Raw genomic sequence first — 14,751 nt, 5'->3', positions numbered from 1 at the left:
GAAAAGTGTATCCATCTCCTTGCAAGTGTCCTTTTTGGCTGCCTATGCAGGGATGGGGGGAAAATCCAAGCACCTAATTTGCTTCTTGAAGAGATAGTGTGTTGCAGACGTCAAGTGGATGTTCTGCATATTATTTTGGCTTTTTAAAGGCTAAGCCACACTTTGATGTGGGTCTGTCAGAGGCCCTTGACACATAAAATGGTGCACTTTGCTGATGTGTTGCTACCTGTTGGCAGCACTGCTGACTGGCTTGAGAGGCCTTTCTGGAAGCAGAAAGGGTGTTCTAAAGCTGGTGTCTGGCCTGTTTTCTCACTCCCTTCAATAAAAACCATTATTTCTCCTTTTGCCTGCGAGCAAGACTTAAATACCTTCAGTCACATGGTATTTTAGTTTTATGTCTGTAGGTATTTACACATGTGTGTGGATATATTTACTAGAACTTTGCTTCATCAACAAACACATTTTTATCTTCTGGATGAAAGCTGTTTTGTTCCTACAGAATCCTAGTATTTTCTAATGGAGAGAGCACTTCAGGTTGTTTGGAAGTTTAAAGTACTTATGGGATATCAAGGGGTGCCTCTCTTCCTTACATCTGTGCCTAAAAATTGTATTTGATGATTGAAGTGTGTGGCTTTACCTCTCTTGGATAGTTAAAATTTCCAGGAACGTGTGTGCCTCTGACCTTTGTGTTAACCAAGATGGGAATGACGGAATTTCTCATGGTCAACTTCAACAGAACATGTAACCCACAAATGGTGCTTTAAAATGCTCCATGTTTCCTTTTGTACTTTAATTTCCTTAAGGTTCCTTCTGAGTATTTTATTGTCTGTCAGTGCCATTATTTAAACCAGTTTGGCATGTGGCTCAGGGAGATAATGACAGGTGTCACTTCTGAAATAAATGCATTTCACAGATCCCAAGCAGTTCTGGTAAAGGAGTATCTGTGCTTGCACCTGAGAGTAAAGGAGGGATCTGCAAAGGATGTTGCTTTAGAATTTAGCTGGGCGCTAAAAACTGAATTTAGCTGGATTTTACACCATATCTGCTGGTAATGGGAATTCTGTTATAATTAGAAATATAGGTTGGTGCTTGCTAAAAGCTGCTAGACTGTCTAGGTCAAGCTAGCAGTGAGGCAAAGAAGTAATGCATTCCTGTAATCAAGAGAAACCAGTTCTGGAGCTTATGGCAGAATATTTCAACCTCTACTCCTTTACTTTTAACTGTTACAGAACATGTTTTCCTACAGGTAATGACAGCTATGCTCAAGGAGCTGTTTGCAATGGTATTTATTTTAATAATGGAGAGCATTGTCCTGTTTTCCAAATCCTGAAAACTACTTTTATCAATATATTGTAAAAATGTACCCATTACAGATTTACAGAACTAAATGTTTCCTACTACAAGATCGTGGCATTTAAACATTGAAACAATGAGCTGGATGGGGGATGGATACTCTTAATCCCTTTATTGCCTCTGAATTTACCACTGCCTTCTCAGAAAACATAATTTTATGTCATGGCCCTGTACAGGGCCAGTGAATGCTGTTGGTGATTAGAATCTGCAGTTCTAATGGAATTAGCAAGTTTTGCAGACTGGAATTCGTGGGCTCAGTATCACTTTTCAGCCCTTTGTCTCCGGTTTCATGTTGCAGCTGAGATGATCTGAGGGGAGGGAACCAATCCCCTCTTCCCTGGGCACGGCAGAGCTTTTCTGGCCTTGTGCTAAAAGCTTTAGGGAGCCAAGCTGATTTCCCCTGGGATGGCTTTGCCTTTGTTCCCCAAAGGGTCACAGAGCTGGCCTGTGAGTGAGGGGGTGCCAGGCTGTTCTGTTCTATTGGCTGGGCTAGAACACAAAAACATCACCAACTTCTTTCTTCTCCTACCAAGATCTGCAGATAGATCAGGTTAGAGCCTGTTCCCACTTCTGGGGAACTGTTTTCCCCTCACCTATGTGTGTAATCCTGTTTGCAATTCCACTGTCAGCCTTTTGATCCTTGTTGGGGTAGGAGGTGTGGAGTCTGTCCTGTCATCCTGTAAATCCTTTTCTGGGTGAGAGAGCAGCAGCAAAACCCACCAGCTTGTTCCCATAAGGGAGCAGGAAGGAGAAAAAGAAGTTTTTTTTTTGCATCATATTAAATAGATGTTAGATGCAGAGGGGCAGTCAGAGGAAAAATCTGATTTTACCACAGCTGGGAAGAGGCAACTTTGCCAAGAGGAAAAAAAATCCTGGAGTGTGTTTTCCACTCCAGTGAACTGTGCTGCTCTTGGTGCTCAGGAAAGCTGTGAGCAAAGTACAGTGGTGCTCATGTGGCCAGAGTGGGGAGGTGGAACATGTGCAGGGCAGAAAGCATTTGAAGCCTTATGCATGAGAGTTTGTGCCAGTTCCCAGTGAAGTCTGTGCTGGATCACTTTGGAGTTCCCCAGCTGCCTTGGAACAGGTTTTCATGGGAAGAAGGCAGAGGCACCTCTCAGATTGATTCATAAATATTGCTGCCTTTTAAAGTCAGGGGCAGCTCAGGGTGTTTTGACAGAAGGCAAGGAAGAAAGGAGCAATGCTCCTTAGGGACCAGGTGGTCAGGATTGATGTCAGACTGAGCCAAGGTTCAGGGAAAAATGTGACTGACAAGATGTTACAGCCTTATTGACCTCATTAACCTCATTCTCTCTTACAATGCATTCCATGCTTCCTGCAGAAAAATCTTCAGTTTCTACCCAAGCTACTTAAGAAGGCAGGAAAGACATTTCATGTTTCTTTTGTTTTCATTTTCCAAAGTTTTTGTTTCCCAAATCAGTGTAATTGCAGATGGAAGCTTAGAACACACAATACCTACAGAATATTCTGTGCTTAAAAAATGAATAGGATCTCTTCCTGTCTTAAGGTACTGTTAGAGTTTATTCCTGAATTATTTTTTAAATTTAAATTTCTGAATGCTAGCACTGTGGAATAAAGTAAGAAATGCCAGAATTTGTGATTCCTTGTGTTTTTCCTCCTGCAGTCGTCGGGATGACATGGAGTCTCTAGGCTATGTATTGATGTACTTTAACAGAACCAGTCTGCCTTGGCAAGGATTAAAGGTAGGTTATGATGCCTTTTTTTCCCCTCCCTCACCCTTTTAATTTTTTTTTTCATGTTTGGGTAGCATGCTTCTGCCTGTCAGGTGGGTTTGTATAATGTTTAGCCTCAGTTGTACAAAGCAGCTTTTCCCAAAGCTTGATATTTATAGACTGTGGATTCTGCCTCTCACGCAGCAGGCAAAATGTGCATTGTTGGACTTGTCTTAAAATTTATGCTAAACAATAGCTGACATCATCTTTGCCAGTTATTGTCCTGTTGCAGGCTAAGGCCCCTTTGGGAAATAAAAAATAACATTGTTAGTGGCTTTTTGAATTGCTGGAGAGAGCATGGAAATAATCTCTTGCCTGGCAAGTTCAGCCTCAGTGGTATCTTCAGTCCAGGTTATGGCACAACTGAATAATTATTAACTGCAGCAGGCTTGTTCAGGATTTCCATGTATGGGAGCCAGCTACAAATGTGGCAGACATTTCTTGTTTCACTTATTCAGACTCCAACGATTGGTTTTCATGTTTTAATTGTTTTTCTTTCTTCGTGTGAGAGTTGTGTAATTCCAATGGTGTTGCAGCTGCACAGTTTCTAAAAAGGCAGCAGCTTGTGGACCACTGGAACTCCTCAGCTGCAAATGAATGTAAAGGGTGCTGAAGCACCAGGCAGCCCTGAATGGGGCACTGAGTGGGAATTAATACAACTTTGGCAAATGTAGCTGCAAGTCTGCTGTGGTTAATGCACAAAAGCAGCAGCTAGACCTACACGGGCTGTGCCATGTGATGGAAGCATTAGACTGCGACAAATGGTATTAAACTGTGGCCAAATCTTAATACCAGATTGACCTTCATTCTCTTTGCAATAAGTGTGTGGGACTTGGAGATTTCACATAAAATACTTAGGGTTGACCAAAGGATTTTTGTCATTTTTTTTTGCTGCTGTCCTTGTTAATCCAGTGTTGCACAATATCTCTTATATTGTGACCTACATGTTCCACAGGCTGCAACAAAGAAGCAAAAGTATGAAAAGATTAGTGAAAAGAAAATGTCCACTCCTGTTGAGGTTTTGTGTAAGGTAAGAGTTTCCAAGTGATGTCACGCTGTGAAATGGAAATTCTTTTCTTGTTTGGTTTGTTGTTTGTTGTTTTTTTCCCTAAACTTGAGCCAATATATTAAATAGCCTCACATGGCATTTGCTGCTGAATAATACTGCTTTGGCAGGCACTGGGTGCCTTGTATTTGGCCACCCAGCAAGACTGGGAATGCGTGTACAGGGCAGCACTTGCTGCTGCTCCTTGGCAAAGTTCATGCCACCATCATTCAGGTCTTGCTGACTGTTGGGTGTGTGAGCTCACAGCTCTCTTACACGAGGCTTTTCCAGTTGTTGAACATTTACAGTGCAAGTTTGACATCAGAAGTAAATAAGTAACCAAGGTGGAGCCGTCTGGCTTGCCCACATCCACTTTCTGCCTCTCCAGGAGGGTTCATATTGTCTGCCCATACTCAAGTAGTGGCTCTAGAGGAATTGGATGCAAGTGATCTTTGTTTTTCCAAGGTTTTCCTTTGAATCTTAAGATTCCTCTTGCACTGTGGCGTCCAAGTGCTTCTTAACAACGATCCTTGAGAACACAGCAGGGCTTGTGCCCCTCAGACAGCAGCACCAAGGATTGCACTTTCCAGTCCTGCACATCTCTATCCCCAGAGTCTGACAGCATCTCCCAAGCTGTTGAACTGTTCATGGAATGGTTTGGGTTGGAAGGGACCTTCAAAATCATCCAGTTCCAACCCCCTGCTGGGGACAGGGACACCTTCCACTAGTCCAGGTTGCTCAGAGCTCCATCCAGTGTGGCCTTGAACTTCCAGGGATGTTACACCCTGTGATTTTTTACAGCAGTATTCTGTGTGCTATTACCTGTTACAGGCAGGCTTTCATACAGCATTAAATGCTTAAAAACGTAAAGCAGAAAATCTTTGAACGAGGTTTTCATAATTTAAGTTTTCACACTTAGTGCTTATTAACTGACCTTGTCTCTACAATGTTCAAGCAGATTATCAAGGAAACAAGAATTAAATCTCTCACCAGATAATTATCATTATTTGAGAGAGTTAATAAGAACAAGGTTTAATTAGGATGAGTAGTGTGCTTTATAAATAAGTTAAATGTTGAAGGTTCTGGTAGCAGAGAGCTTATGTTTGCAAACCACCCATGAGGTAACAGTGCTGGGGAAGGAATGTGGACCTGAGCAAATCCACATGCTGAACTACAGAACATATTAACACTAGGGGCAAAGTGGAATTAATTAATGATCTTCAGCCAGTTTTCCTCTGCTGTTAGAGACAGATGTACATCTTTTTGCCTTTGTTAGAAGGTTTTTGCTGCGAGCCATGGCTTGATTAACACTGTTGATTTCCAGGGGTTCCCTGCAGAATTTGCCATGTATCTGAACTACTGTCGTGGCCTGCGCTTTGAAGAGGCACCAGATTACATGTACCTGAGGCAATTATTCCGTATTCTTTTCAGGTCAGTCTCCAAGTGGAAAAGTACAGAAACTTCTCAGGGATCCAGTTGGGAACTGCTCTGTGGGACTGGCACTGCAGAGAGCAGCTCCTGTGTGTCTGGTGTAGGGAGTTCTTCTGGGACTCCCTTTAATTTCAGAGCTTCAAAAGCTGTTTAAAGGACCTGAAAATTATTGTTCAATGTTAAACATAAAGGGAAAAGATTCTCTTGTTTTTGCATTGTGTGATGTGACCACAGGGTTGAGCCCATGCTTCGGGTTCTGTTGCAAGTACCATAAGAAGTTGACCCCTTGATAGAAGTCTTTGAAGCTTTTTATATTTGGAAATTGGTGCTGAGCCCAGCAGTGGTTCCCAGGAGAGAAATTTCAGTGGAGGAGAATAGTGCTGCTTCATTGAGCTTGTTAGAGCAACTGGAACATAAATTCCACCTTGTGCAGTGAGCAGCATCTGTCAAAAGAAGGGTTGGTACTGATCTCTGGAGTCTCCCCTCAGGTTTCTGGAATCCAAAGAATTCCTATTCAATGATGTACAATACTGCAGTCTTTCCTTGAAATTATATCTATATTAAAAAAAAAAAAAAAAAAAAAAAAAAGAGCTCAGAAGCTGAGTGCAGGCAGTGGGTGAGCTGGGCTGGGAGGAAGTGCTGCTTCCACAAGCACAGACCTTTGTGTAAGCAGTGAGTAAACGCTGCTGGCTGGCATTTGGGCTTGCTGCAAGAATCCCTTTAAGTTAGTAATACTTAGCATTTCTATACCATTCATAATCTCTAAAGCAGCTTAGGGAAGGAGCTATCCCCTAGTTGTGGGATTGCAGGCGGGGCTTGGTGTTAGCTCGGGTGTGTTACAGCAGAACATCTCCCTCTCTTGCAGGACCTTGAACCACCAGTATGACTACACATTCGACTGGACAATGTTAAAGCAGAAAGCAGCACAGCAGGCAGCCTCTTCCAGTGGGCAGGGGCAGCAGGCCCAAACCCCCACAGGCAAGCAAACTGACAAATCCAAGAGTAACATGAAAGGTTAGTAGCCAAGAACCAAGTGACGTTACAGGAAAAACAAAAATTCCACGAATTTGGACAACGGCGGCAATTCCAAGTGTTAGATCAAGGAGGTGGTTTAAAAACTACATTTGGCTCTTAAATTCAAAAGCAAAACCAAAAGACGTCCTTGGAGAATTTGACTACTAACTTTATACCAAAATGTCCTTGTTATTCATATCATTTCTTCTGGGGATGTTGGGTCATTTTTAACCACTGCATCTTTTGCTCCCGCATTAACCACTTTCCAAAAACAAGAAACTGACTTGGTGTTGGGAATGTGACATTTTTATTTATTTTGATTTATATATATACATATATATGTCCTTATATATGTATAAATATATAATGCAATCCAAAATCCTAGACCTAACACTTTTTAAGGGATAATTCTCATTGACTGGGCAAGGATCTAGAGACTTTGGGTTCTGCTCTGTGGCAGCTGGTACAGTGCTGTGGGTTTGCTTCTGTTCTGTATGCCTCAAACACTGGGAACAGAAAATTGTGACTGCTCTGGCTTCCTCCAGTGGGTTTACATTGAGACATTTGGTCCAGAGTTCAAGGAAGGGACCAGTGAGCTCAAAATGCCTTGTCTAAATCAAGCAGTAACCCCAGACTGCTGTGGATTGCCAACTCACAATTTTCTGAAGTATCTGGGTGCTCTGGGGTGGGGCTTCAGGTTTCCTGATGACTTTTTGATGTTTCTAGGTTATGGTTTCAAAGGGAAATGTTGTGACATGTTCAAATGTAATTGTGTAATAACTGAAAACTGAGTTTGAAGAAACATATCAGGGTTTTTTTCCACGTGGTCTAGAAGTTTTTAAAATATTTTTTGTGTGTGTGATGCAAATGTGCTGGTGCGAGTCTGGTAAGTCCCTAGAAGGAAACTGCCACATTTGTGCATTTTTGAGGCAGTCCTGCCATGAAACCAATTCCTGCAGCTGAGCTGTGGATAAAATTGAAACTAATGAGATTGTGTGACTGAAAATAGAGAAACAAGGTTTAAATTCTGTACTGAGGCATTGCTGCTGTTCAGTACCTCTTGTCTGTCATTTTTATATGTATAAAATTACATACTTGCTAACAGGACAATCCTGGAAATCAAAGAAATGCAGAAGTGTTTATAATAAACTTAAACATTGTTCTTCATGTATTGTAGCAGCATTCAAACATTACCAAGTGTCTTTAGCCAAAATAGCTATCAAAAAACCACATTTTGTTCAGAAGAAATGAGGTATTAAAACACCTGCTGCTTTTCCCAAGATTGAAGTGGTTCTTGAATAAAAAGAAACAAAATTCGGAGGTGCCATTAAGTGTCAGATTTTTGGCATAGAGTGGCTGGATCTGATAGGGTGGAAACCAGTTCCTGCAGCTGCAACACCAGTAGCAGACTGGGTGATTAAGCACCCGGGCATGGATTGCTTCCTGAAATAGAAAAACTCTGACTGAAGTTCAGAACCCAGCCCAGTTTGGGGTGTGGAGGGGTTGGCTGTTTGAGCAGGAGAAGATAATTTGAGCAAAAATGCATATTCCTCACAACAGCTCACGCTCAAAGTGAAGGCTTTGCAGGAGGTGGTGATCTGTAAGTGGAACCTGCCCTGAAAATCAAGTTGTGAGCTGGTGAAACCCAGCTTTGCTGAAGTGTTCTGAGGTTTAATATGCTGCTCTCCTGGCTCAGACAGGCTCTGCCCAAATGCTGTGTGTGAAGAAAGAAAAGGTCATTAAAGTGATTATCTGCCTTCACCTTGAAGTGATGCTTCAGTGCCAGGGAGCAAAGCTGAGCTCACTGCCAGGATGAGCAGGGAAGCTTTGCCATGGAGCCTTAGATAATTTCTGTTCACGGATTTACATTCCTTATCACACTGTCCTTTGGGACAGACCCCTTGCTACAGCTAAGATGAAATTCCTGGGGTTTCAACACAGTTTTGTTAGGTTTTTTTGGGGAATGACTCTCTTCTCCCCTTCCCATCGAGAAAGGACCTTTGGATTGATCAAGTTCTAATGTCAGCAGAGCATTAAAGAAGTGCTTGGCAAACATCTGAAGACTTCAGAGGCTTCATCTCTTCATCAAAGTAAAGATTTCCAGAGTCCTAAAATCATACATGTCTTTTTGTGGCGAATTCTGCCTGTTAATGAAGATTTTTTTTTTGAACCCAGCTAAGCTGAAGGAGGAGGCTGTGTGGCTTGGTTGCTCTGTCACACTAGAGAGGATGAAATACCTGATTATTTTTTCTGGAGTTCAGTTAAATTCTTTTGTAGTTGCTGTAGCAAAGCCTGTGTGGAAGTGGCTTAAAAGGCCTCCAGGTATCAAATGTTAACCCTGTGGTAACCCTATCCATTGAACAGGAGACCTGCAAATAGCAATGTCCAGGTGCAGTTATTTGTCAAATGCTGTTGAAGATCTGCATCTGGGCAGGGTGGGCCAGAGGAGGACAGACTCAGATTGTTTGCCCAGTGTGCTCATTTACAGATATTCCTGACTTCCTCAACTCAGATCCATGCTAAATCATCAGTGAATCCTAGAATTAACCCAGGCTAAATACTCTGCTTGGTTCCAGAATAACCTGTTCTGTCCATGGCCTTTTTTCTCTTCATTTTTTTCCCCCTTGCACCTCTCTGGAACTGTGTGCAGTGTCTTTTGTAACAGCCAGATCAGCTGGTTTGGAACCTGGAGAGGTGAGCTGTTCCAGCAGACAGAGCTCTGCTGACTCGGGCAAGTTGTGCTGCCTCTCTTTTGCCAGTGCAGCAGTTGTTCAGGTGTGATTTGTAACTGTGCTTACACTCAGCTTCCCTCAGTCATAAAAGTGACTCAAGCAGTCAATCTGCAGGATAAAGTCTACCGGGTCCATTTGGGAGAGGTGTTTTTAACTCCTGGCAGTGGGGATTCTGTGAGGCTGTCAGCAGGTCCAGTAATTTTTGCTGGATGTCTGTGGCAGCATTGCTCAGAAAAAACGGAGACTTCTCTTCTTTGAGAATTAGAATTATTGACACCTGAATCCTTCTCACTTGCTTGTCTGGAGGAATGGAGAAGACACAACGTTTGAGCATTTCAAACTGAGGAGGTTTTTAGGGAATTACACTGCAGTTGCTGCTCCCCTGTCAATCACATCTTCAGCCATGGTAATAAATAATAAAGCAATTTGAGGATCCCTCACGTAGCACAGAGATTTTCACAGGTTTGGTTAACACCTCAGAGGGACCAGGAGTGATGATTTGGCCCTGTATGGAGTGAAGATCTGTGGAAGAGATGTCACCATGAGCTCTCCAGCATGTTCCTCATGCCGGCAGTGCTCTGTGTGCTCTGAGAATCTCCATCTCATCTGACAGCTGTGGCTGGGCTGTGTCTTGACAAGTCTTTGCAGAGACATTTTGAGTAGAATCCAGTTCCCTGTTGCTCTCTGTAGCTGGACATTCTCCTGCCCAAATTACCTTGGGTTTGAGGAGTTCTCATAGCAGCAGATCATTTGGCAGGATGTCCTTTGTCCTCAGGGTCAAGCTTCCATTTCTTGTGAAATATTCAGACTTTTGAAGCAATGAGTTGATCTATTTCTTTACACACTCTCCTTTGTTGACTTTGTTTTGGCTGCTTTGATGGAGAAAGTGGTTCAAAAGATGAATCAGTGTTCTCTGCTGAACACACTAAATGGAAAAACAGCATAATTTTTGGTTGTGTGCATTAAGTAAGGATTAGGGAACTCAGGAGTCTCTGGGCTTTCTGTGGGAATTTGCACTCAAGTGGGAGTGGCTGTCTTGATTCTGGTGCAGGATTTTTTTTTTTTTTTTTTTTTTTTTTTAATATGACCCAATGCTGGATAAAGAGAATTGTCCCTCAGTGCATTACACTGGGTTTGAAACAAGTTATTAAGCCTAAGCCTCTTTGAAATGACCTGTAGCCAGTTCTGGAAGAGTTAAAGCCATTTAGTTAAAGCCATTTTCTGGGTGCTCTCCAGATACATTTTGGACAGAATGTGAGACCGGTAAGGCTTGTTTGCACTTGCTTCTCTCTGGATGACAGCACAAGCTATAGCTGAGGTCAGCTCTGTCTGTATATTCCACTGAGAAGAGATTTCTGTTGCAAAAACTCGGAGCTGTTGCTGTGATGAACTTGCCCATGGGCAGAACCATCCAGTCTGGAGAGCGTCCAGAACGGAAACTCGCTGGGCAGGGCCATCTTTGGTTGAGGCTGCTGTGCCCTGTAAAGCACAGCCCTGCCACCTGAGTCACCAGAAAGGAGCACAGAGGGAGGACTGGCTTGGCCTGCAGCCCCTGATTCATGGAGATGTGTATTCCTGTCCTCTCCCTGTCCCCCAATGTCATCTGGAATTGGGAACACGAAAAGAACTGCTGCGTGTGCACCCCCTCCCCTGTCCCGTGAGTCAGCACTGGTCCTTGCGAAGGCTGAGGTGTATGTGCTGCTTCCCCAGGCAGTGTCACAGCTCCTGCCTTGTTGTGGCTGCCCAGAGCTGCTGCTGTGGCTTTGTGGTGGCAGCAGTTGCTGTGAGGTGAGTGATCCCTGCCTGCCTGGCCGTGTGACACTGCCGGGCTGCGTCTGGAGAGCACCCGCAGTCAGATGACAGCCTGACATTCAGGGGTATAAACATGAGCCACTGCAGACAAGTAGAAAACAATCCTATGAAATTACATCCTGTTTCCTAGTGGCAATAACACAGCTTGTTTCCAAAGGGCTGGGCTGAATCCCTGCTGGAGGAATTGCATCCAGCTGGTGCATTCAGCCCCTTGCCCAGCACAGCAGTAGGTGTGAGTGAGAGGTGTGTGAGCTCCAGTGCTGGTTCCCTTTGGAGATGGACACCAGGAACTCTGCAATTCCCAGATGGAGCAGCATTTTCCCCTTTGAATGACCATAACTGCTGTTCAGTTTTCCTCCTGTGAATGCTGTTGCTCCTTTCCATCCCGTATCAGTAAGTTTGCCCTTGTGTTTATCTTGCAGGTTTCTGAGCATGACGAGGATGGGACAAAGCAGAGCAGATCGGAGCAGGACTTGTCACTCCCCAAATCCTAGAAATTTTAGTTGATACACTTGCCAGTGGCTGTGGGCAACCATTTCCTTGGTGTAAAGAACTTAATATCAGTATAAACTGGCTCTGGGCAGTGTCAGTGATGCTGCACTTTGAGTTGTAGCAGCTGTAATTGTGAATATTACTGAGATAGTGAAACATGGTGTCCAGTTTTCTATTGCATTTTTTTCAAGTGGAAAAGTTAACTAATGGTTGACACACAAGTGGAGAAAATTGTGCATATGCCAAGTTTTGTTACCTTTTTACTTTGAACTACACTGCTTATGAGATCTCATTGTTTTGGAAGAATGGCATGAACAGTCTTCGGCAACAGTTGTGATAATTGTAAATGCTCACAATTGTGCACTCTTTTCTGGTTATTCCTCCCTGGGTTTTGAAAGTTGTACACTTAAAACATTCTTAAAGTTGTTGGCTTCTGTGTGCAACATACCAAGCCAGCTGACATGGTAGTAACCAAAGATTCCAGTTTTTAAGCATATGAAAGACTCTGCCTGCTTACCTGTGCTAGAAATAACAGCATCTAAAGTGAAGACTTAAGAGAAACTTAGCGACTACTAGATAATCTTTAGGACTCTGCATTAACTCTATAATGTTCTTGGTATAAAAGGAAAAACAGCATATTTGTCACGAAATTTAGTTAACATCTTACAACTGAACCTGTATGTAAGTTGCTTAGATAAATGTAATCACTGTAAACATCTATATGATCTGGGATTTTGTTTTTATTTTGAAGCGGGAGCTTTTTTGTTTACAAGTTCATTAAAAACTAAAAACTGTTTCTGTAAGGAAATGAGATTTTTTTAATTTGCCTTGTTAATTCAGTTTAAGAAATTTACATTACCCTGTTTTTAAACCAAGTTTAAGGCCATTTGTTAAGCAAAAGAAGTCATATTTCTTTCTAAATCATTTTAGATTTAGTGTTGTAACTCTTCCTCATTTTGTTTTTAAATAAATTTTGTATTTTTTCCTTGAGGGGGAAGGGGCAGTCTTGCATTTTTATAACCTCTTGTTTGAGACCAGCCCTCCACAATGAGATTGGAATTTTTAAAAATGAAATGGCATCTTTTGCAGACCCAGGATTGGCAGCCTCCGAGCATTGCCATGTCCTGCCTCGGCTGGACTGACTTGTGATTGCTGCTTTGGACAAAAAATTGGAATGCTTTGAAAAAAATTTGGATGGTTTGAAACCAAGGCATTTTCTTTCAAGTTCTTGTGAAGTGGATATGACCAGATTTCCTCTTGTCCTTGGGGGCAGCCTCGCACCATGCAGAGTTCACATTGGTTACTGCCCCAGGCTGTCTTCCTTCTCACTCCTATTCTAGCCCAGCTGAAAGAATGAAATACTTTTATTGCTGGTAATTCTTTAACAGTGTAATTTATTCCTTTATAGCATGTCAGAATAAATTAAAAAAAAAATGTCTGAAAATGCTGCCAGGTGCCTATTGTGTAAATCTTGTCTGTATGTTTGCTTTTTAGACAGTTTTCATGCATGGAGCAGAGTTCCTGCTCACAGTTAATCTTTTTTATTGGTGGAAAAGATCTTTCTTTCCTTTCGAAAATAATTTCCTCAGGATCATAAGACACTGTGCACTCCTGGAGTGGTGATGATGTGGATCAAGGCTCCTTTGTACTCTGTCCAAGAAGGATCTGCCCTGAGCTGTTAAACTTTAGGTGGAGAACACTGTGTGCTAATCATAATAAATAATAAACGCTGGGGTAGATAATCAGGGAGGCAGGGCTGGGCTGCAGAGATAGCAGAGCACACTGGGCAGGCTCTGCTCCCTGCCAGCTGCAGGAAGAAATGGAGCTCACTCTCCTGGCCAGGACGCTTTTCCAAACTCTGAGTACTGCCCCATCCAAATAAGGATGGTTTTCAAGCAATGCCTCCTGTGAAAACCAGGCTGTTTGTAAGAACTGGTATCTAGAGCACTGGGAGATGTCCCCATCCATGATTTCTGCTGTCTAGGCAACGTGTCTGACAACACACGTTGGCAGGAGGGGAGGAAGCATCAATGAAATGCCTCCTTGGCAGCTGTTCTTGGAGAGCCTGCTTGGAATTGTTGTGGCATCGCTTTTCATGCTCTGACATGAGATACTTGCTGAAAAGTTGGAGAAAATAATTTGGTTTCAGGAGAATAAATTATTTTCTCCGTCTGTTGAATTTGCTTGTGACTTTGAAGGGGGTTTGGGTACAGAGCTGCTCTTGATGAGCTCTGCAAGGGAGAGTAAATAAATTTAGGGTGTCAAAATGCATTGGTTTGTAGTTTGGTGAGCTGCAAGGGCTGTGGAGGAGCCTCGAGCTCAGGCAGCCTTGCAGATGTGTGGGAACAGAATTTATTTCTGCACAGGAGCGTGGGCCAAGTGTTTTGCATCAACAGCCTGTGCCAGATGTGCCAGTCGGGGCACGAGATGCCCACCTGCCTTAAACAGGCACCAAACACCCGTTTGCTGCGTCTTCTCCTTGGTTTGTAACAAAGACTTTGTCCTGAAGGATTAAAACTCTGGATCCTGACTCTGCTTGCACCTCTGCAAATGTTTTGTGTGGAGAGAGAGAGATTCACCTGCCGAGTCAAAACTTCTGCAAGCGGTCCCGGCCCCTTGACAAGGAACCATCATTTGGACAAGAGGCTCTAAAGCTCAAGACCTGCAGCCTCGTGCTCCCTGGAAAGTGCCAGAATTTGGGTAATGGCATTAGGCTGTGACAACAGCTCCTTAGTCATCTCACTAAGCTGCGTCCAGGGCTTCAAAGCAATTTATTAAACCTCCTTAGAACGACTCCGAGAGGCTTCCTAAGGCCACCTTTGAAAGGATTGCTTAATTGGGAGCACGGAGTGCTCATGTGCAGTACTGCTTCATTAGTTTTAACCTATTTAAGCCATTCCTTGTTGGAAGCAGTTGAGACCTCTTTCTCTTCTCCTGTAAAGGCTCTGCAGAGAGGCAGCTCTGGCTGCCAGTCCTGCCAGCGTCACTGCTTGGCTGCTCCTCTGCGTGCTGTTGGTAACAAGTGACAAACACAACCCCTGGCTCTGTTAAAAACACTCGATGTGTCTGGTAGGTCTGGAGCCTGTCCAGCATGTGCCACACTTTTTTTTTTCCCCCTCCC

General features: G+C 43.2%; 1 protein-coding gene across 5 annotated transcripts in view; it reads left to right on the top strand.

The window, feature by feature from the left end:
* CSNK1A1 (casein kinase 1 alpha 1) overlaps nucleotides 1-13,078 on the top strand; it is a 32,460-nt gene extending 19,382 nt beyond the window's left edge. For 2 of the 5 annotated variants that reach the window (XM_002194857.7, XM_012574826.5), the window contains 5 exons: nucleotides 2,996-3,074; nucleotides 4,060-4,134; nucleotides 5,474-5,580; nucleotides 6,446-6,594; nucleotides 11,561-13,078. In XM_002194857.7, coding sequence (XP_002194893.3) covers nucleotides 2,996-3,074; nucleotides 4,060-4,134; nucleotides 5,474-5,580; nucleotides 6,446-6,594; nucleotides 11,561-11,568 — 418 coding nt within the window. In that variant the 3' untranslated portion in view covers nucleotides 11,569-13,078. Of the gene's footprint in view, nucleotides 1-2,995; nucleotides 3,075-4,059; nucleotides 4,135-5,473; nucleotides 5,581-6,445; nucleotides 6,600-11,560 lie in introns of those variants that run through there. The other 3 variants (XM_012574831.5, XM_012574821.5, XM_012574814.5) reach the window with 2 other exon arrangements.
* The last annotated feature ends 1,673 nt before the right edge of the window (nucleotides 13,079-14,751 follow it).

Source organism: Taeniopygia guttata, chromosome 13 (assembly GCF_048771995.1).
Source record: "Taeniopygia guttata chromosome 13, bTaeGut7.mat, whole genome shotgun sequence".
Lineage (NCBI taxonomy): Eukaryota > Metazoa > Chordata > Aves > Passeriformes > Estrildidae > Taeniopygia > Taeniopygia guttata.
The sequence above is the reverse complement of the archived record's forward strand: the minus strand, read 5'-3'. Positions and strand labels throughout refer to the sequence as shown.